At 34.9% G+C, this 23,645-nt stretch overlaps 1 protein-coding gene, 1 long non-coding RNA gene and 1 pseudogene across 4 annotated transcripts; 1 reads left to right on the top strand and 2 right to left on the bottom strand.

Annotated features, from left to right (window-relative positions):
• The first annotated feature begins 1,682 nt into the window (after positions 1-1,682).
• LOC148240460 (uncharacterized) lies at positions 1,683-2,290 on the top strand. The gene is made up of 2 exons (XR_015813964.1): positions 1,683-1,820; positions 1,964-2,290. It is a non-coding gene; the product is annotated as an uncharacterized LOC148240460 (long non-coding RNA).
• A 1,282-nt stretch (positions 2,291-3,572) lies between these two features.
• Positions 3,573-11,990, bottom strand: VAMP727 (vesicle-associated membrane protein 727). 2 transcript variants are annotated; one of them, XM_088208741.1, is made up of 6 exons: positions 11,835-11,990; positions 10,858-11,122; positions 10,577-10,775; positions 10,371-10,491; positions 4,048-4,110; positions 3,573-3,950 (listed from the first exon to the last, which is right to left on the bottom strand). In XM_088208741.1, exons 2-6 carry the CDS (start codon positions 11,045-11,047, stop codon positions 3,807-3,809), a joined length of 717 nt encoding a protein of 238 aa, XP_088064867.1. In that variant the 5' UTR covers positions 11,048-11,122; positions 11,835-11,990; the 3' UTR covers positions 3,573-3,806. The 2 variants fall into 2 exon arrangements, with proteins under 2 accessions (XP_088064867.1, XP_088064868.1); XM_088208742.1 differs by lacking the exon at positions 11,835-11,990 and adding an exon at positions 11,632-11,772.
• Positions 11,991-12,938: 948 nt separating this feature from the next.
• On the bottom strand, positions 12,939-21,431 carry LOC110814492 (putative GPI-anchored protein At1g61900; annotated as a pseudogene). Its single transcript, XR_015813775.1, has 5 exons — positions 20,697-21,431; positions 15,059-15,882; positions 14,293-14,425; positions 14,150-14,198; positions 12,939-13,115 (listed from the first exon to the last, which is right to left on the bottom strand). The product of XR_015813775.1 is annotated as a putative GPI-anchored protein At1g61900 (transcript).
• Between the last annotated feature and the right edge of the window lie 2,214 nt (positions 21,432-23,645).

A 23,645-nucleotide genomic window follows, 5' to 3' on the forward strand; every position in this document is an offset into this window, starting at 1 on the left:
GGCTATTAAATTTCATGAGCCAGAATCCTGATAAACTAATATTAGAGTTTGACAAACCTATGAAGATCATTTCTTCCATTGTCAAGTGATTAAGAACAAAGGAGAATCTATCTTGACAAGTACCCGATGAGTTAACCTAATGCAGGAGTCTGGGATAGACATGAGCAGAGGCTCCAAAACTCTATGATTGACTATGAAATTGTAGATTCCAAGTTGGAGGAAGTGTTGGATGTCAAATTTGATGCAAATTTGGATGCTAAGTTTGTTTATAACAAAGTCTAACTTCAACTCGCCATGATCAGAACCCTTACTAAAAACCCTCATTGCTCCACTTTTCAAGTTGTCCTTTAAACCAACAAATCATAAAGGCTCCACATTTTTCTCCACAAACTTAGCTATCTCTACTAGCATCTCACTAGTTCTTACACTAACCTCCAAGTCTGCCTTATGGACTGTAAGCTAAGTGTATTATCCCTACCCCACAAGTGATGGAGATCAATGCTTACAGGCAGTCACTTTTTGTACCTTAATGCTTACAAATCAACACCCTGCAAAAGTCATCATATCCTTCTTTAATATAGAAAACCCCTAGGTTTGGATTAAAAGGTGCCAACATTATTTTTCAAATTTACATAGTGCTTAAGGGATAGAACATGATAACAAACATTCTCTATCTGGATATAAACTAGTGAGTGGTATTAAGGTTGGCTCATGCAACATGGAGACATGAACTAGCGCGATTTCAAAAAAGAAATTTATCTGTAGGTCCGGATATCACAACCTAGCAAATATAATGAAAGAGCTTTAAAAGTTGAAGCAAGAGAACAACTTGCCCAAATACTAGGAGCTATTCAAGGGATAAAGGTTAATGAGGAGCTTCATGAATAAACTAGGCACCAGCCATTCGATGATTATTGAAGCCTGTGGTGTTTTTCAAGGTGCGAGGCTTATTTGGAGACATGACATTCATAAGCTTTTTGTAGAAATTGACTTCCTCTATGTTAAATAGCTTCTTCACTATATCAACACCCACATAATATGTCTGCTAATGTGGAGAAGCAATTGAGAGACATGTTCTCATTGCCTGGCAACACTGGCTCATGGGACTCCTATGGGTTTCACTACGTTACTTTATGCTCTTAAAGAGCTCAATCAGGTATTATACTTAGATTAGCATGATATTGTTTAGAGTTGTTTAGTTCTTCTCTATGTTTTTTGTTGTTTTTTTTCTCCTTTTTGCAGCCAAAAAAATGACCAACTTTGTTTTTATTTGGTTTTAAATTATTTTAACTTTCGTTTTACTTGTAATTACTTTTAAAAAATGATCTAATTTTCGTAATATTTATGAGCGTGCTTATGGAACACCCACGTGGTTAATGTGAATTTGAAAAATTAAACCACACCATATTAATTATAAAAAAAAAAAAAAACTTAAATTATAAATAGTCAAATGGTATAAACAGAAAATGATTTTTCTGTAATTCATATTGAATTAATAATTATGGATATTGACATGAATTAGATAAGTACTAAGAAGACAACATTAAGACGACAAGCCGGCTGCCGCAAGAAGCAGAGCTCGTGGGTTGACATGGATGCTTATCATGGTTGAAGTCAAATTAATGCATATTTTACATCTGGCTTAAAAAATTCAAGCAAAGTGAATTTGAAATTTCCCAGCATCCAAATAGGCGGCCTCAGTCTATATACAGATATAAACAGCCCACGATGTCCATAAACTCATCACTTGATTTAAAGTTATAGAAGGAAAAATAAGAGAAAGAAACCAACGGGATCAGAAATGGCAACCACATGCAAAGGTAGCTTTTTCTTTTTGGAATTAGTTTATTTGTTAATATAATTAATAGCATTAATTATAATTTGAGTTAATTACTAGACTAACTAGATATAATGTGTGTATATATATATATATATATGTATGTATATATATAATGGAGTACAGGTAAGAATTCATGGCCAGAACTTGTTGGAAAAAACGGAGATGAAGCAGCAGAAATCATAAAGAGAGAAAATCCAAACATTGTTGATGCCATTGTGATTCCGGAAAGAGCTGCAGTAATTCTGAACTTCAGCTGCGAGAGGGTTTGGATTAGGGTCAACGAGTGCAAGATTGTTACTAAAGTTCCTACAATAGGCTGAAATTGTTCAATTTCGTCTGTAATTTTATTTTCTTAATTAATGTATATTTATTATGTCTATGTTTATGAATAATAATATTATGATATCTCTCACAATACCATTGGCTGGTTTTCGAACTGACCATTTAATTTCTGTAATCAAATAATAAATAAATAAATAAATCATACATCTATATTTATTTATCTTCTAATACAAGCATGACTCCATTTTTTTTTTTTTATTTAAGAAAAATATTTTGGATAAGACTGGGCCTTTCCTAAAAAGTCAGTTTCCAGCATTTGACCTTAGAGAACAAAATTCTACATGAAGGGAAGGGAATAAGCTCAAAGTGTAGTTTTCTTTTTAGGGTTTCAGAATTTTTCTTTTTAGTCTTCTTGTTTTTGCAGTTTTTTATTCTGTTATGCACTGGTAGCAGAGGTTGCAGCTATATTCTCATCTGTAGAAATATTACCAACGAATCAAATCAGATTGTTCTATTTCTCAATCTTTTTTACTTGCTCCTATAGAATCAAGGAGGAAAAATTGGGAAAAAAAAAAGAAATCAGTCATTCACAATTATTAATGAAGGATTCCTCGAAAGATGTTAAGAATCAGTAATCAATTTTAAAAATCAAATGGGTTCGATCTTATGCATGCGCAAGAAAGGTAATCAAAAAAGAAAAAAAATAATTTTTTATTTTATTTTTATCACTTAGGAGCCCAATTAAATGAATGAGACGTATCATAGTATTTCCATTATTCCTCCCCTACTTTTCCTCTCTTCTCTCCCTCTTTATCTCTCTACCTTCTCCTCTCTCTCACTCTGTTCTCCCCATTTATTTCTGGCGTGGCTGTTAAAATCCATGAGCCAGAATAATCCTAACACCAGATTAGCCAACAAATACTGTAGGAATACAGGGCAATACTCTCCTAGTCAACCCTCATTTCTACCCAAGTGGTATTGTTTGGCTGACACGTCATGATGGTTAGATATGGATAATTTTCAATTAAGATTCTTGGAAACTAAGCAAAGAACGCAAGGTTTTGCGCTCAGCAAGTAGGCACATATACAAGCCAACTTCTGCCACAATAGAAGATACTGAAAATATTTATGGTTTGTATCTAAGCCAAATCATAATTTACTCATGGGTTTCTAGATGAATGTGATGCAAAAAAAGTTATTCATGACATCAATTATGCCCTAGAACTGCAAAAATAAAAAATAAAATAAAAAAAAAGAAAAAAACAATATATTTCTTATTGTATTCACTCATGCAAATAAGAATCTTAAACACAAATCTTTTAAGGTAGAAACAGAGTGTATAACAGTATCCTAAACACAGCCAATGCCCTCTTACCCATTACCAAAAGAAAAGCTGACAAACTCCAAGGTCCGTGTAAAATTGACAGATTGTAGAAAGTAAAATAATCCGGAGCCTGCAAATAAGCATCCATTGATTACAAGAACAAGCACCTGTAATATCAGTATCTGCATTCAGAAATATTATATCAACAAAACCATTATCAGGCTTGAACTGATTTGCAAGGCTATGATTTGACACGGTCTCCTTAAACAAGAAGAGACACTCCTTTGTACAGAAATAGTTCATAGCATTGGGCAATAAAAAACAAACAGAATGCTATCAGTTACAATTTTAGCTGCCCCCTTAACATTTGAAGCCACCACATACAAGGAACCATACTATGAGGATCATAACAAGGATTGCTCCTCCTACCATCAGCTTCATTTGAAGATTCTGCAGCCACATCTTCCGCCGTAACTGCCTACCTTGCCTCTGGAAGCTGTCAGCCTAAATGAAAAAATAGCATGTGAAAAATAGCAAAAATAAATTAAAAAAGCTGCCAGATTCTGTTTCGACCTGCATGAAGAGCAAGAGAACAAGGTACCTGAAATTGTAGGTTTTCTGTCTTGTCCACTAGAAGTTCGATTCTTTCCCCACGATCCAGGACCTATATTAAAGCAAGGATAGCATGTTATATGAGTTCATAAACAGATTTCCATAATGTTCAAGGAGAGCAGCAGAAGTATAGTTTGTTATTTCTTTCCAATGCATGCTTTAAAATATATCTCATTACAAGAAGGCAACAAACTTCTTAAGTGAAAATGAACTCTCAAGAGTAAATTTAAAGCCTCCTGCTGGTATTGCTGGACCCTAAAACTGGAGAAGTATCTTAAATCAATTGTTAAGGATATTGAAAGAATGTAGCAATTTATTTCATATTCAAAAGGAGCTTAACTCAAACTTTCCAGCATCCATGTGTATTAACTATTACATTGCTTCGAAGTTCACCAAAAAACAAGTTTGGTTTTTGTTTTCCAGAACCCTTCAACTGTCACATCCTCTTCTTACCCTCTCCTGTACTTTCCTGGTGTTTTTTCAGGTTTAAATGTAAAAGACTCTAAAAATTAAATTCAGATACAATTACAATATTCAAAGACGAAATAAGCGTAAAAGTGCATCTAGATCCCCTACTTGCTTGAATGTTTTAATTCTCAGCTAGGAAATACTGTTTTTGAAAAGTTACCACCACTTAATTAAGAAATCTTAGCCCAACTATCAGATCTCACCTTTAGAAATCAGGTCAAACTTACAGGCTCAATCTCTCTTTGAGCATGAGGTGCATCTCTCACAACGATTGTTTCAGTAAAACTATGTCTTTCTATTAACTTTGTTCATAATTTATCACCCTTGTAAAACACAAATGTGTCCCTCAAACAAGATGGTAAGACCTCAGTTTTGTTCATGTAATAAAATAAAGTAAAAACTCCTTTGGGTTTTGAAATAACAATATACGTATACACATATATTTTGTTAACCGAAGAAAATCACGTAAGAACCTTTCAATTTTAAATGAGAGTATGTGTATATATATAGAGTAAAAAGGAATCCACTTCTTATAACATACCTGTTAAATTTGCCAAAAAAATTGTTAACATTTTAATATTATAGTTGCTGAGTTTGGAAAAACTTACCCACCTTTTTTCAAAATGGTAAATTCCAGGGAATAACAATAGGAATACAATAGAAATTGGATAAAAGTTGGATGAAGATATCGAAATCCATAGAGGATTTCAATATAAAAGTAGAACTGATTCAATTGTAAAGCAAATATGAAAATTACAATCCAAACCTCTATATAAGTAATTAAAGATCAAGGAATAGAGTTGAATATTATAGGAATTAGACCAAATAATGCTGGCACCAGATTAAGGTTACTCTAATTTGAATTCATTTATCTTGGTTGATCATTCACTAATCAACATGCTCTATCATAGAAATGATGTTTTTGCAACATTTAAACTGCAAGAAAATAAGGAATGTAGCGTCTGAAACTCATCCCATCAAACTAATCACATTTCCAGATCTCCCCATAGTTCTCAAGCATCTCTCAGCATAATAGCATAATGTTATAAAATTGGACTAGTGTATTTATTTGGCTTTGGTTTTTTCTTTTTCCTCAGTTTTTATGTTTTTATTCTGGCTTTGGCAATTGAATTGCAAACCTCAGGCTTGTCTTGCCCACTAACAAATATGATAACCACAGAGACAAAGAGCTTGTGGTTACTTCTTTGGCCATTGTTGAGCTTCTGAATTCTATTTTGTCTTCCATAAACCTTCTAAATGGATCTGACAAATTCAGCTAAAAATTATATTCTATGGCCAGCATATGAAATAAGGTTAAACGAGTTTTATTTATTAGATAAGGACCTAACATCACACCAGGATCTTAAACACACTTGAAAATCTCATACTGTTGAGATCCTAAAAAATCATGAATAGTTACAATAGTTGATAACAACTCTCATGTACTCGAATAGTCATGGTTGATCGGATTCTCATGTACTCTTTTGTGTCCAAAAATAATAATTGTAAATCAAAACGAAGATACGTAATTTTTGAAGAATAAAATCTCAGTTTATTATTCTCTCTAAACTTTCTATCCCTCTCTCTCTTCTCTTCTCTCTCTGTTATCTCTTCTCTCTATATATTTTTCTCTTTCTCTCTCTAACAACCTCTCTCTATATATATTTCTCTCTCTTTCTAAAACATTTTTCTTTCTCTCTATTTCTTTCTCCCTCTAAAATCTCCACTCTCTCTTTCTCACAAACTCTCTTCTTCTCTCTTCCCAACTTCCTCTCTTCTCTCTTTTCAGAATCTTCTTTTCTTCCCTAAAATTCAAATTCTGCACCAATATTTTCTTAAATTCAACTTCTGCCCCACTATTTCCTCAAATACAAATTTTGCCCCAATATTTTCTCAATTTCAGATTCTGCCCAACCTTTCAAATTTTCTCATAATCACCCCAAAATCATTCAAAGTTTAATATTTTTCTAAATTGAAGGTCCGGTGAATTACATGTCAAAACCAGATCCTAACAATTTAGTATCAGAGGCAGGTTCCAGATCCCAATGGGAGCCGATGATGGCCGACATTGCGAAAATTTCGATCAGATAGAGGAAAAACTCAATCTGATGATCCAGTTGTTGAGTGCTGACGTTACCTCTCTGGAGGACGCAAAACCAATGGCCTCTATTGCAGCTGTGCGCGAAGTGCAGAGTGGGACTCTTCTTTTCCCTATGCGGCATGACGAAGAAGATGAAACAAAAAGGGGTAAACTGTCTTTTAACTAGGCAAACCCTAAAACTGGTTCAATGACTAAATCGGTTGAAAAAATCCTAAAACTGCTGGTTCGAGCCGGACTAATTCAAAGACAATATGAGGCCAGACTAAACCCGCGTCAAACCGAATTAGTTTATTGAACCAAACCGATCAGACCCCAGTGGACCGAATCGAACCACTCAATCTCTCTGTCACTCATATTCCCTTGTTCTCTCTTGGTCTCTCACTGATGAAAACAAAACAGAAGAAGGAGAAGCAGAAGAAGAGGAAGTGGAAGAAGAAAAAACAGAAGAAAAATGAAAAAAAAAAAGTGGGAAAAGAAACAAAAGAAGCGAAAGAAGAAAAGATACAAAAGATCCACATGAAGTTCTTCGGTAGCACATTAAAATATATACATATATATAAATTAATAATATCTATATATAATCATAATAAATAGTAATAATATCCTTAGATAGCAAATGTTGGAAGCTGAATTTCAACCTTGGGGACAAGGTTGATATCCAAGGAGAAGAAATTGTTGAGATCCTAGAAAATCATGAATAATTGTAATGGTTGATAAGAATTCTCACGTACTCAAATAGTTGCAATGGTTGATAAAAATTCTCATGTAACCTTTCATGTTTATAAATAATAGTTGTAAATCAAATCTAAGGAATGTAATTTTTGTAGAATAAAATCTCAGTTTATTATTCTCTCTCTAAACTTTCTATCTCTCTTCTCTCTTCTCTCTTCTCCCTTTTATCTCTTCTCTCTATAAATTTCTCTTTCTCTCTCTAAAAGCCTCTCTCTCTATATATATATTTCTCTCTCTTTCTCTCTCTAACAGTCTCTCTGTTTCTAAGACAATCTTTCTTTCTCCCTCTAAAATCTCCACTCTCTCTCTTACAAACTCTCCTCTCTCCCTGACTTCCTCTCTTCTCTCTTTTCAGAATCTTCTTTTCTTCCCTAAAATTCAAATTCTGCACCAATATTTTCTTAAATTTAACTTCTGCCCCACTATTTCCTCAAATACAGATTCTGTCCCAATAGTTTCTCAATTTCAAATTCTGCCCCAACCTCTCAAATTTTCTCAGAATTACCCCAAAATCATTTAAATTTAAATATTTTTCCTAAATTCAGGATCTGGTAATTTACATGTCAAAGCCAGGTCCTAACACATACATTACAAATGAGTAAATCTAGACTCTGTATCCTTATTGCAGAGAGAGATGCACTTGATTACTATCAAATCTCTTAACTAAAGAAGTTTCCTTCGACTAGGCTTGGCAAGGAACAATCTCCTATATTTTCAAGCCTTAACATTAGTTTTCATTAATGATCATATGAATTAGACATGACACTTACACCATGTTTTTTTGGTATAATAATAATGTTATGCAATTAATAGCACAAAATAATGCAACGTAATGATCTATTATATTTTAATGCTTAAATACACAAATGTACAACAATGTAATCATATTTACATTTTCAAGTCTTGTTTATTTTAAATTATTTTTAATACAATTAAAAATTTTCAATTTTTTTCCTTATTGCATAAAATGTCAATAATTAGCACATTCTTGGGTCCAAGGTGAAGTCCCAGGACAGACAAAAGCCCAAGTAGCAGTCCCAAGTCCAACCCAGCTCAACCTAATCCCAAGTAGCAGTCCCCATGTCTGGCAAAAAAGCTACACAAAATCCAATGTTATTTTCTACAGAACGGTTTGGAGGAGTGTGTGCGGTAGCACCTTTTCGCTTGGGACCTTATTGAGCATCCCGAGGAGCTGGGAGAGCTTGGAATTAGATCTATGCTGGCAATCAACAATTCTCTCATGGAGAAATGGCTTTGGATTTTATGTCTTCCGAGAGATGCTTATGAAGGCAAGATGTTGCTATGTATAACCTGGTAGGGAGAGGATGGGAAATAGCTAGGAGCGGACAAGCTTATGAAACAAGTCTATGGACGTGGAATTGCAGGAACAAGGATCAAGTGTTTGAGCATGTGCATTAGAAGTTGCGGACAAGCCGAGGATGTGTTTCTCACCATCCCATTGAAAGAAAAATGCCGAGGATTTTTGAACTTGCTAGGGATAAAGATGCATAGTTGGGGACCTAATGTCTTGCTCAACTCCATCCTCAAATATTTCTCTCCTGCAACCTGAATTATTGGGAGATTGCTTACATGGCTGTCTTATGGCCTTTTTTGAATCGTCAGATCAATCAAGGGGGTGTCTGATCTATTAAAAAGAACGACTGGATCATGAGTCAACAAAAGCAATAAGATGAATGTAGCTTTCAGATTCCCTGGAAGCAGATCTGGAAGAAGAAGGCATTACCTCAAATTGCTCTCTTCTTCACTTGGGAGGCTATCAGGGGCAAAATCTTCATTTTTGACAACTTAAGGAAATGAGAGAGTTTGCAGTCAATGGTTGTCTATTGTTCCTTCGGAAGAATGAATCCACGAACCATCCACTCCTCTAGTGTCTAAAGTTTAGACAATTATGAGAGTGGTTCTCACTCTTGGGTTGTCAGCAGCTTGGTGGCGGAATTATTTTGGGCCTGTAATGGCATTTCTTTGAGCAAAGAGAGGAAGAAGCTCATATCCTTAATCCCATTGGCTGTCTGGGTGATATAGAAGAAAGGGAAGAACATATTTTTGAGGACACTGCTTCTTCTCTTGTTAGTATTAGAGATCATTGATTCCGAACTAAAAGTTTTTTAGGTCACTCCATTCTGTCAGGAGAGGATTTTGGAGCGCTTATTGAAATATTAGTGATCATTGGCTCCAAACCTAAGATTTCTTTCTTTACCATCTTATTCTTTTATTTTTTTCCTCTTAGGTGTTACTCCTGTATGTTCCCCATATTTAGGCAAATACTATGGCTCCCAGCCAGTTTATGTCCCTTTCTAGTGGTTTTTCATCTATAAACTACATAAACATATAAATACACCTCTGAGATATTTGCAAAAAGTGCTTTTCTGCACTCTTGCTAAAAATTATGATTGCCATTCCACCCTTCATAAGAAACATAATATAAATCGATTTGCTAAGAAATTAGATAACTAATGCATCTCTAAGTGGAAGAAGAAAAAAAACAATAAATCATTTTTTTAGAATAAAAATAAATCTCAGTGTAACTATTCTAGAATAATTTCAGCAATGTGATTTGACAATTATGTTCAAAAAGCAGATAAGTGGTGCAGGAAACATTTCGACCAATAAAAAAGGATTTAATAAACAATCCTCCGATTAAGTAAGCAAAGGCATCAAATGTCAATTTTGACACTTTTATTAACATGGTTTGATTTGCATCAGCAGTAAAATTTAAACGAGAGATGATCACACATTTTTGAAGGGGGAAAAAAAGAAAAGAGGCTCATGCTGAAACAAACCAGGGACTAGATAACCTTAAAAAAATGATTGTGATGCCTTAAGAGAAAATAACATCGAGTAAATTACAACATGGGTCATGTCAATTAAATGGGGAAACTTAAGGATGTACTATAATTTATTATGGGAATATAGATTGAGAAGCATGTTATCCTGTTTCAGCTGCATATTTTTTCCATTGCCAGTACCATTATTTAAGAGAAAAAACACACCTTCTCAATGTTGTCCATCATGATCCCTTTCACTTCAGTTATTTGAGCCTTTAATTTGGCAATCTTGCTTATTTCTTCTGGGTGATTCATACAATATTGCATGTGCTCCTTAAGCCTAGGCCTGTTAAACAAAATGAAGAAAATCTCAGTCTATTTTTTCAATATTCTAATAGACGACACAAACAAAGTTAGCTTAATCAAGATACCCAAATTCTCTGTCAAGATTGTACGCAATGCTAAATCGGTCCTCAAATAAATCATCGTCATCGTCATCGTCAGCAAGGGGATGAGAACCACCATCTGTTATACTAGCACCATATCGTTGCTTAAAATCATCCTTCACCCGTTCTAGGAATACAAAAGGGACACTCCTCCCAGCAGATTCATCTGCAACTACAAGAAAAACTACAGAAACCAAGTCGACATCATTAACCAGACATTTCCAGTCAGAACTTCAAATAAAAACTGTTGAAAAAAGAAAAGATACCGAAGCCACTGTCAATGAGGAAATTAAATGTGTGACCATCACATGAATATGTGTACTTGTTGCTATTTGACGGTAGCTTCTGTAGGCACTGAACAGCAATGGTACTAAAGTTCCCTGAATATGATGTGTGTTCTGCTAAAACAATTGTTCCTTTTGCAACAAAACTATATATTAAACCTTTCTGACTCATCTCCGAATTTCAATTTCAGAAACCAAAATTACGTTCTCAACGTCAAATCCTATGAAACCCAAATGTTAAAGCAACCTGCAAAATGTAAACCCAAGAACTATGATATTTAAATTCTCAAATAAGAACATAAGCGACACATCCAAACAAAATCAAAGTGCATTTCGCAGCTGTTTATCAACGACTACAAAGCTTATTTGAAAATCCTCACTGAGAAATCAGCTAGCAAAGAAGATAATAGTCCCAAGCAAAATAACTACGCAACAATCGAAGTACATAATGATCCATAAGCATCTGATCTTAACAAGTTGAGAAAGCTACAATTCGAAGAGGCGCAAGAGAAACAAAATAACCGAATATTGACGAGAACCAAGACTCCAATTATTCCATATGCTCCGTCAAATTAGCAACAGACATAAAAAAAAAAATATAGAAAGGAAATTAGGCGTTTGAATCATTAAATTACTGCAGATCAAACAACAGCGTGAGCACATGCTTTTTTCTTTTCAATTTTCAAACAAATCTAATTCAGCGCAACATTTTCCTACCAATCAAACAAGACGCAAACGGCCACGAAAAACACATACCGAGAGAGAGAATAAACTGGATTGACAGTAAACAGTTAAAGATAGAAAGAAATAGCTAGTAATGGATCAAATTAAGGAAATTACAGAAAACTATAAAATCAGAAAAGTCAAGAAAACGAGAACCGTAAGGGGAAAAAGAAGAGAGAAATAAAGAGAAAGAATGGAGAGAGAAAGAGAGAGAGAGAGAGAGAGAGAGAGAGAACCTAGGGCGGAAGTCCGCTTGCTTGGTGGATACGACTTGGTGTGTTTCGTTAAAGGAACGTGGTAGAGGGGTTTGAACTTTAAATTGAATTCCATGATTTGATTAATTGTTAAACCATGTTTTAACTGTTACCTAAAATTATGATTCTTGTCAGGTAATTGGTAAGTGATCGTTAACCATCTCCCTCCCTTTCCTCTTCTGTCTTCTTTAAATACATATATATTTCAGATTGCATTACAAACTATTGTTATTTCAATTTTTAAAAATGTGGTTTAATTTTTTATTTTGTCTTTAATTTACTTATTGTACTGTATTTTCAAACAAAATACATAGAATTTAATATTCAAATGTCATATTATTAAAAATAAATTACATAACCATCGCATCTTAATCAACAACTTCTCTATTTTGTTCAAAATTATACCACAAAGGAGAATTTGGAGAAGAAGATTGTATGCGGTTTATTCAACAACTTGGTCAAATTTATCTCATTGTATCTCATTGATTTGATTAATTAATTGTCTAAAAATATATAACTTTCTCACGGTATGGTTTTGACATCTCATCTATACTATGAGTTGAACATATATATATATATATATAGTATATGTGTATAGGGACAACTGATGCCACTAGTTATAGATGGAAAACAAAAACAAAAAGAGAAACAATCACATATTTTTAGCTATTACCTCAGCCCCAACCAAATATCACATACATATAAAATATTAGGCAATTCTAGAGAGCTTCACGAGCCTAGTATATCTCTCGTGAAGATGGTGCGTCCAACGAGTCAAACGCTGTTAGATTTCCAAGAAACGTGGTAACTATAAACTTTCTAATCTTTATTATCTTCGCGTCGCCATGCTGACTTGAAATGTCCAACCAACGGTTATGTCTGACTTGGGTATTTCATTTGATCTCAACTACAAGTATTTTGTAATTTTACACAATCAAAAGTTGAGAAGAGAACCTTATTACTAAAATTCCCCAAAAATGAAAATTAACTGATAATAATAATGAGTTGCAGAGACATCATAGCTAGATAAATATAGTTAAGAGGGGAGAAACCAAAACGAAATTATATATATATATACATGGAAGCTTGGATTGAAAAATTATATATATATATACACGTAAAAGTTTCTCCATACCAACAAAGTCAAGTATATGTAGAATAACAGCTATTCAGTACAACAATGCACTGAAAAGTATTAAAAAAAAAAAAAAAAAAAAAAAGAAAAAGAAAAAATGGGCATCACCACCACATACTCACGATAGCCTGCCAAAGCAAATGAACAATATTAGAGCAAAAACACTTCTGAAGCTAATAACAAAATTTACCCATTTGCACAATACAACACCCAATAGAGTTATTTTTTAAATCTATTTACTTCAAATAAAAAATTAAAAATACAATAATTTGCCACCTTAATGTTAACTGGTAGAAATTATTAATACAAAAAATACAAATCCATACAATGCCAGAACACAAAGCATATATAAGTTACTTAAGATTCCAAATTCAAACGCAAAAATAGTGCATATGATTTTTATATATGTTTCTATACAAAACCCAAAAAGCCCGAAATTAATATAGTCTGGTATACGCAAACAAAAAAAAAAAGCATCAAATTATTTAAGAGTCCAAATCCAAAAATCAAATGGTGCACGTAAGGCTGACAAATGTTTCTAGATATTCCCAAAATTTTAAATGGAAAATACACTTGGGAATTTGATTTTTTTAAGTTAAACAAAATTTTAAAACCTGAAAACCAAATACGAAATTCCAAAGTTTCTTAATTAGAAAAACCAAAAGAGGAACTAATTACAAAGCCAAATTTTGAAATGCAAAAAAAAAAAATCGAAAATGGAACCCAATGAGGATGATAAAGGCCATGGAGCTGCAATATCGTCAGTCAAGTCACATGCAAAACCATATCCAGTTGAATTATCCAATATTATATCGGCAGGAAAGCTTTGAAGCAGACACCCTACATTTATATAAACGAAAGAACATATCAAATATTTAATCCATCTTGTCAAAAACTAGTGCAAGTAGTATCAATAACATATGAACAAAAGCAACATAAACCTCGAGCGAGCAGGACCCCAAAGCATAGAAACAGTAATTCAGTTTTTGAAACTTAGATTACTTCTTATACATCCAGTAAAAAGTAGAACAAACTATTCGGAAGCATCACTACCAGGACCAATTTTTCAAACCTCAAGCTTGCGGCAATAAACATTTATTATGTGAATCATGTCTCAAACTGCACAGTTGCCAAAGTAGAATAAGCAAGTAGCAGATCGAACCTTTTTGTCCACATGCTTCTCGAGACCATAAATAAATCCATGAAACCACCTAAAATAAAATATTAGAGACAATTTTCTGTAAGAACTTCTCTAAATTAAAAGAAAAGAGAGTTAGATGAAGAATATATATTTACAATAGCTACCTTGTCTACTAAAATCTTTCAAGTCAACATCACAGAGTTCATAAATATTTGTCATGACACCACTTTCTCTTAACATGATCCCAAAAGCAGTTGCACAGACTATGGTTTGTTTATTTGTGAGAAACATTTGCTTCTGCATCCGAGCAATGTATTCAGTTATTGAGCTACAGCACAAAGGACTAGGGGTGGCTAAACTGCGACACGCTCAAATAACTTCTTAAGGCTTCTTAAAATTCAAAGGACAGACAGCATGCAAATTACTTCACTATAAGAAAAATCATTCACAAAAATAATAATGCAGTTGACCAATTATCTCCCAAAATCAATATGAAGTAATAGCAGAAATAGAGGAGAGCGGTGAATGGTAAAAGCTCCACCAAACAAAAAAGAGCATAAAGCAAAAAGGGGATTATGAGAATGAGGATGATAAACCATGAGTTTTGGCATGGATATTAGTCAACATGAAACTTGTTTCATTTTGTTTTGTTTCAATGTCTTTACTATCACAAGAATTAAAATTTCCTTTTATATCTTGATGAGGTACCAAGGTATAAGAAATTCTCCTAAAACAAAGAAGATTTTCGAGGGTGATAAATCTCATAAGTTTTCTGCCCATTAAGAACACTGTTGACAGAATAGGAGAAATTCTCCAAGACAAGAAGTCAACGACAAAGGCAGTACGATTTCCAAAAGCAGTAAGAAGAGAAATATCCTAGGATGCTCAGAACACCCATGTATAAGAAATAAATGCCATACTCTTGTTTACTTTGCAGGAAGATAATATCCGGAAAGCAGTATTGGCTGCATCGGCAGAGAGTTTCCTTGAAAGATACGAATATACCACTCCCTTGCAATGAGTAATGGCATCAATATGATTAGTCTCACCTACTGCATTTTTATTATCATTGATGGTTAACTGTATTCCTGAGATCTGAAGTGCAGCTTCCGCAATGGCAGGTTGGCAAATTGATCTTCAACACACTACATGCATCTAGCAATCTGTTTGTGTTAATAAGTTTCTCAAGGCACTGACATTTTTCACTGGACAAGAACATCCTGTTAGATTTGATGGTTTTACAGCGCAAAGTGCAGGTATTGTAGTGTTGACCCCTTTGCTCACTAAGATACTAATTGTATCTGAAAAACAATCATTAGCCACCGTGTTTTGCAAAACCAATGAATCAGAGTTGATACCATGGTAACTCTGGAAGATGTGGAGTAAACTACTAAGCTGGGGACAGCATATTACATTTCCCACAAGTGGTGTCATGGACTGAGAACAGTCAGATGCTGTTTTGCTCATGTGACTCGATATAGCAGAGAAATTTACAGTGCACTTCCCAGTTAACTTTGGTTCAAAAGAAATAGGAAAAGGAGGGTAGATAGGTGGCGAAGGCTCATCAGGACATGAGTAGTTTGGAATGACTGCAGGAGATATTTGAATAGGATCAAAAACTCCAGTACCAGGTGGACTAGACAACTCGAATTTGGAGGATGCATAACTAGTCTTGGGCAACACCTGTGATGCAACTACAACTTGAAAACTGGATAACCAGATTGGAAAAAACAAGAGCTGCTGGCATAATAGACCTGTCAGTAGATGAAAAAAATTCATTAGCACCCACATACAGAAGTGTTCAAGAGGTATATAGTGCAGCATAAACAAAACATGAAATACACAACTGAATTTTCTTCTGGTTCTAAAGCAATAGTAATTTTGATTTACTTAAAATCAAATAATCATGATTTATATTTCAACTTTGCAATTTATTGTATATCAACTTTTATTTCTTTTAATTTTTTGTTGAATTCATGATCGATTCAGGTTATGGATACTTTGGTACTTAATACTTTAATGGGGTTTGATAGACTCGCTAATAAGTTCCAAAACTTATGAAAGTGAAGGAATTTATCTTAAGGTTTCTTTTGATGCAAAAATTGCTTATGATTTTTTCAATTAAATGAGTAATATATGTGTGTAGACCTATATATATATTGCACGAAAATAAGTCTTTCTCCATTATTAATCTAATTTCATTCTATTATTTTTTTTTCTTTTTTAATTTCTGTACAAGCATGGGAGCATCTTGATAGCTACGTCACAACACATGATATTGAAGCTCTCTGGAAAAAGAATTCAATAGTAAAGGAGTTGTAACTTATCGATTTTAAAAAAGAAAAAATAACCATGACTTATCCATTAAAGTGAGATCAGCCACCTAAACATGCATTGGTCCAACAAGAACTAGATCCAGAAAATGGTACTAAATGAAAAGAGGTGAGATATTCATCCTGTGATATAAGCTAAATAATGACGGCTAAAAGTTCTATGTTTAAGCTCTAAACCTATGCATTCAACTCAAAAAAGAAGCAAACAGAAGTTAAAAAACAAGGTATGCACGGATATTATGCATACACGCTGACACAGATACATGTATGTATCTACATGTACGAATATGCCTTCATGAATCGCTGAAAACCAAGACTGAGAGCTTAGTCAGCATAACCAAACATGTATAGGAAGTAAAAAATAATAATAATAATTAATAAAAATAAATAAATAAACAAATAAATAAAAAGAAAAACCAAACCATCATATTGGAAGCATAATCAAGTCTGTTCATAAGGAAATCAAGTCCAAGCTATGGGTCGAATGTCCAATCTAGTGATATCAAGAATTGTCTCACAACCATCAGAATTTCTCCCCAAATATCAAGAACACTTTTAACTAATGAAATAAGGATGGAAAAACTTGGTTAATGTCTCTTGACCTTTAGAAAACATCCACGTTCTGTAACGGTCCCGGAAATTTAAATAAAATATATGTATAAAAAAGGTCAAATGCGGAAGCGAAATAAAAATTTTGATTAACATCTCTTACACAATAAAGAAAACGTACTCAAAACATGAAAGAACAAACTAACTAAAAGAGATACTCGAAATAAAAACTATAAATATAGCTATAGAGTCTTTAAGCGTCCCATTCGCCGTCTTCCTACGGAACGGGATCGGGAACAATGTCTTCCTGATCTGAAATGGTTAAATAAGAAATGAGCTACACCAGTTCAGTAAAGACATCACACTATCTCACCGCCACAGAAGTAAATGTGGGTAGAAAACAAAAAATGACCAATGGAGCATAATTTATAACGAACTCGTTTATTGACATAAAAACCTTTACTGTTCATTTTTCTCGGTGAGATCCATAAAAACAACATATGAAAACAATAACCTTATAATATCATGAAATCATACACACTTTATAACATAACATATATCACACATTTACATTTCAATCATCAGGAAACAGATTTCCTCTTTTACCAGCCCACTAGTATCCCTGGGGATCCATAGGGGGTCCCCTCTACGCGTGAACCATTAACATTTACAACCTGATTCCAGGGCCGTCCCCATACCCCGTCCGGTATGGACGCCAAAACCATGAACCTCAATACCCCGTCCAGTATGAGGGTGAAACGGGCCGTCCCCATACCCCGTCCGGTATGGGCGTCAAAACACATAAGGTCTCCATACCCCGTCCGGTATGAGAGACCACGTTCCCGGTAGGGTTCCCCACGGACCCGATCCGTACACCATCTCCCAGGATATCTAGTCAGGTTGTTCACATTATCCACTCATTAATTCACATAACCTTTTTGCCTTTTTCCTTGATCTCAATCATCCAATCATACACAACATGTAAACCAGTAATTGATACCAAATAAGACAATACAGTACCGGGTTCACCATAATACAAACCATAATAAAAAAAACTATAGTTCATGCATACGAGACCATAACATAATTACATCAAACATCATGCTGCATTTACTACTGGAAATTAGATCAAACAATAACAGACCAACATTGTATCAGACTCGGGCCCCATTGACAACCTAAATCAATTATACATCTATAAAGTCACACAGTATAGTTTAATTATTTATTTAGTTTTAATACCGTGATAGGAAATAGGGTGAGGGGTGCTTACCTGTTTTGGGGTCTGAATTCGACTCTACAGTGTGCCTACAGGCTGTCCCTAATTTCTTTGAATTTTTTCTAAAAAACTGAAACGCACTACCGGTACCTGCACGTGTCCCAAAAAATTTCAAATCAGACCTAGGACCCCTTTCGGCCAATATCGAAATTCCGGCACGGCAGCTCCGCCGTGCTCCGGCGACAAGCGGCGGCGATTCGCCTCGGGTTGGTTGTTTTCGGTCGTTTTCGGCCGAATTCGGCCACACTTGCATCTGTCCCTGTGATAAAACAACCCTACGACCCTCGGTGGGCCAAAAAATCACGAAAAGCCGAGACTTACCTGCGGCGGTGCTCTCGAGTGCGGCGGCTCCCCCGGCGTGAGTCGCGTTTTGATGTTTGGCTCCGATCAACCTGTAGAGAAAAGAACGATGATCACAGTAGTATAAAATTTGCATCGAACGGAGACCGGGAAGGGCCTCATCGGAGGCAAAAACCGAAGAGGGGCGCGGCGGCGCCGCTGGGCTTCGGTTGGGTTTTCCGGCCGTTTGGCCGGTGGTTTGGCTCCGGTTTGGCCATAGGCGGATTCAGCATCGAAAAACGAGCAAGGGAGAGAAAATTTACCTCGATCGGCGGTCAGAAACTTCCCCGGTGCGGCGGCGGGTGGCGGCGGCCGACTCCTCCGGCGTCTGATTCTTCTTCTCCAGCAAGGCACTAGCGACTAGGGTTTTTGTGGTCAGGTGTGGGTGGGGTTATTTATACCTTTTGCCTTTTTATCTCAACCGTCCATCAAGATTAAATCTGAACCGTTTGATCGCGATTTAATTGGGATTAAATCTGGGCCGTCCATCGCGATGCAATCTGGGTCGTCCGTGCGCGTGAATCTGGGCCGTCCGTGCGCACGTTTGATTTGGGCCGTCCGTGCGCGCTGGAATAGATCTGGATCGTCCGATCGCGCGCACGCGGATCGCCCACGTGGCCCATTCCCTGGTCAACGTTGCCTTGCCACGCGGCGGGTCCTGGTTGGCCGGAGCTGCTGACCGGGCCGCTGACGTGGCTGCTGAGGTGGGTGCTGACGTGGCACAATTTTTCTAAATTGCGTTTTGACCCCCGGTTTCCGATTTTCTTTTCAAAAACACCCCCAAAATCCAAATTTTCACCTTTTTTTTTTTCAAAATCAATTTCAATTAAATCCAAATAATATTTTTACCCAATTTTATCATTATTATTATTTTTATTTTCATGAAATTAGATTAAATTAAATCAAATTAAATTAATTAAAAATAAAAAAAATTCAAATAATTACAAAATAAAAATAATAACACTTGGGTGTTACACATTCAATAAAAATAGAACCTTTTCCACTCACCAATGCCACATGCATCAGCAAACTAAAAGCTCTCCTTGGCATTTTGTCTAACAAATCATGGGCTCAGGTTATTCAATAACCCTCTGGTGAGTGGTAAACAAAAAAAGTATACTGGCATGAGGGAATATACCATGTTCAACTAATCCTGTCAAGAGCATATAAGAAAACCTTTTTATCCAACCTAAAGGATATTCGAAGTCCAAAACCCACATAGACTGCTCAATATGGACAGACTCCATCCAACATCTATGGCAGCATATCCCAATGGCTTACAAAAGGGTAACCAAATAACACATCAAAACCCTCACTAACATTCATGGGCTAAACCAGGAATAAGAGACCAAGCCAAAGATAGAAAATGCAAAAGCAAGCAACAGCCACTCAAGAACCTTCATGAGTCAATTATAAGGAACTTTAAATGTGAACAACATGAAGACTGGCATGAAAAATCGGTGCACATGCCATTCAACCTGTCATTACAGGTCTGATGTTACCATGTAATTTAATACATTGAACTACATTTCCGCAAACTCATTATCATTGATGAGCAGAAGATTGAGATTCATTCAGGCTTTTCCCTGGCACAAATTAAATACAAGCTATTTCCAACACTTAGGACAAACTACTAAGGTACTTACCAATTGCAACTTAGAAGAAAGCAATCAAACGACTTGCAACTACCAGCTGAACCAATCAATTCCAAACAAAGATGCTATTATATTGCTCAATCTAGAATGGAAAGTAACATAAAAGAAATATGAAAAGATGTTGCATTCGTCACAGAAGAGTGAAGACTAGAGTAAGGTTTCTTCGAGAAGATTCATCTAGTTGTCGCTTGATTCTGTAATAAAAGAGGCTAGAGGAAAAACCAAACTTCATCGCTCATAAACTTTATTTAAAAGTATCCAAATATCTCCGAACTCAATCATCATACATATAATATTGTTGAAAGGCATTATTTCGAAAAAAAATATGGTTAAAGGCATTTCTTTATCAACATCGAGACTGGGATCCTAAGCTAGATACTTTTCATGATAGCCTAGTGCAGGGTGATCTTTACCTAAAATGTGCATCCCAGATCAATCGAAAGGGAGTCACCACGTATCCTCTGAATTCTACCACGTCTCTGTTTTGCGTTTTTCACTAGTGAAAATGCTCTTGCAATTCTCTCTTTTACAACCGACGACCACCTGATTTTCCCCAAGACTAGCAGTAAATTGGCCCCAAAAGCTCTCTGTCAATTGCGGGCATCCTCTTTCTTTTTCCCCTTCGCTTCAAGTGGGGCCTTAAGAGGGCAATGCCTCTGAGAAACCCTAGCCGCCAGCCATCAAAACTATAGGCTATACTCCATGAGTCCCAGCCAGTCATTTGCTTTCAAGGACCCGCGCAAGGAATCAATCAATATCCTCTTTGTACTGTTCTTGCGGCCGCGTCTACACTACCCCATTTCCACTTTCCCTCGAGGTGTCAACTTCTCTCTCTTTCCGCTCAGCGACCATTAGTGAAACCCTTTGGAGGATTCCTCTTCTTCGTCCCTTCACCGACCTTCTGTGTATCTTCCATCATCATTAATCGTTGAACGGCTCGACAAGCATCACCGCTTGAACCAGTTATGCCCAGCATATTGATTTCATTCCACATTTTCCACTACACAGAAGTATGAGCCAGATGTGAACTCTGCATTTGAGCTGAAGCTCAACTTTTTTTTCTCTTGAAATGATCTTGATTTCTTTTAATATGCAAAATAGGTACAAATTAGATATATTTTCCTTCATTTATATATTTTTTATTTCATTTTCGTCTTTTTATTTCTTTATAAGATTTAGACCGAACATAAATTTATATATATGGTGTTTATTTTGTTCTACTTGAAATGATCTTGAGAACATGTTACTAATTCATCCACATATCTACCTACATTAAGCAATCCATTAATTGGGAATAATAACACCATCAAATGTGCACATAAATTGCATAAAGTTCAAATGTAGAAAATAAATTGGGTATGTCATGTCAAAATTTGTTTTTGGAAGAGATTCTGATACAGCCATTGATGAATATGTAAGAGAAATAAAAAAGATGTAAAAATCAACAAAGATGCTAACATGAGTGAGATGTTTATCTTTTTGTACAAATTAGATATTTATACCATGAGTTTTTTAAAAAAGTGCAATATTATAGTAAATTTTTAAATATATTTATATTTAAGATTTTTTTAAATATCCAAAATAAATTTTATGTCTCTTAAGATATTCAAGTAACTTGTAACAGTTACTCATAGTATGTCATGTTATCTTACAATACAAACAAATAGATGAGTTAGATTTATAACATCTCTTTAATGAGTGCCTAATGATTTTGCTGTGGGTATATTAATATTTTTTTTTACGAGAGCTAGTTCCTTTTATAGTTTTATTTGTATACATAACACTAAAACTTAGGATTTTTTATGTTTTAGAGTTTAAGAAAATCTCTTTTTACTTTTCTTTTTGTTAAACTATTTAATAAGCTTAATTTAAAGTACGAAAAGATTTTATAAACACAACTTGAGCTTTAATTGTCATGTATGACTCTGTAGAGATCCGAAACTTAAATTGAAATAAATATATGAATTGAATGCAGAAGCAGAATAATAGAGTTATGGTTTACATTTTATACACAATAATTTAAAATACCCAATAGGGATACGAGAATATTCATTTTAAAAGAACAAATGAAAATCAAAGAAATAAACGAAAAGTAAATAACTGAGTATCTTATGACGACCTTCACTATCTTTTGAAGGAGTCTGGGCGGTAAACTATTTATAACTCTCTTGTTAATCGAAATTTGGGTCTTGGTCCTCTTAATCTAAAATAGTTAATGAAATAGTGAGCCACACTAACCCAGTAAGAATATCACACTACTCACCGATACAGAAACTAAAGCTTGGTAAAAATCATAAAAAAATAACTAATAGAACTCTTGATTTAAGTAAATTTATTTATCATAAAAAAAATCATTTATTGCATATATTTACCATTTGTGATATTTTTAAAATTGACCTATAGAGATAATAACTCAAATAACATTCCAATCTTATATTCAAGTGAGCAAAAACAATAACTTTCTCTCTTTATTTGCCTACTGGTATCCTTGAGAGCCCATAGGGATGTCTCATTATGTGTGAACCATTATTCAACATTGTCAACTAACCGGCCGCCTCCATACCTTGTTCGGTATGAGCCTCAAGAATACCATCCCTCAATACCTCGTCTAGTATGAGGGTGAAACGGGCCGTTTTCATACCCCGTCTGGTATGAGGCGACGTTCATGGTAGGGTTCCCTATGTACTCAGTCCGTCTACCATCTCCCAGGATATCTAGTAAGACTACCATTCATTCATTCACTTAACCAATCAATTTTTCGTTTATATTTAATTTTCAGTTTTATGATTTAATCGTAAATCAACGCAAAACAAACAACACATGCATCAAGAAAATACAACTAAATCATTTTACCAATTCCAGTATATTATCATACATTTAAGGCTGTAAAATCAAACAATCAATCAAATAGGACAAACAGTAATAAATAACTAGTTCTGTCTCCATTAGTAACTTGTAATTAATTCTCAAAGTTTTCTAAATTACGCAAAATATCATATTATTGATAATTAAATTTTAATTCCATAACAGGGAATAAGGTAAGAGATTCTTACTCAAATCGGTGTCCAAATACTGAACTTTCTACTGCACCTACTAGCGATCTCCTAGTTTTCTGAATTTTTCTGCGGAGATTAAAACACGCTTCACGTACCTAAAAATACTCCAAAAAATTAAAAATCGGTGTTAAAAATATTTTACGACCAATTTTAGAATTCTAGCACGGTGGCATCGCCATGCTCCAGTGATGACACCATTGCTTACAGCAGTAGTTTGCCTCAGTCATGCCATTTTCAGCCACTCTTGACTGGTTTCAGCTGATTTTATATTTATCCTTACGAGAAAATACGTTAGGGGGGCTCAGT

Source organism: Carica papaya, chromosome 8, assembly GCF_054855325.1.
Source record: "Carica papaya isolate Zhongbai chromosome 8, ASM5485532v1, whole genome shotgun sequence".
Lineage (NCBI taxonomy): Eukaryota > Viridiplantae > Streptophyta > Magnoliopsida > Brassicales > Caricaceae > Carica > Carica papaya.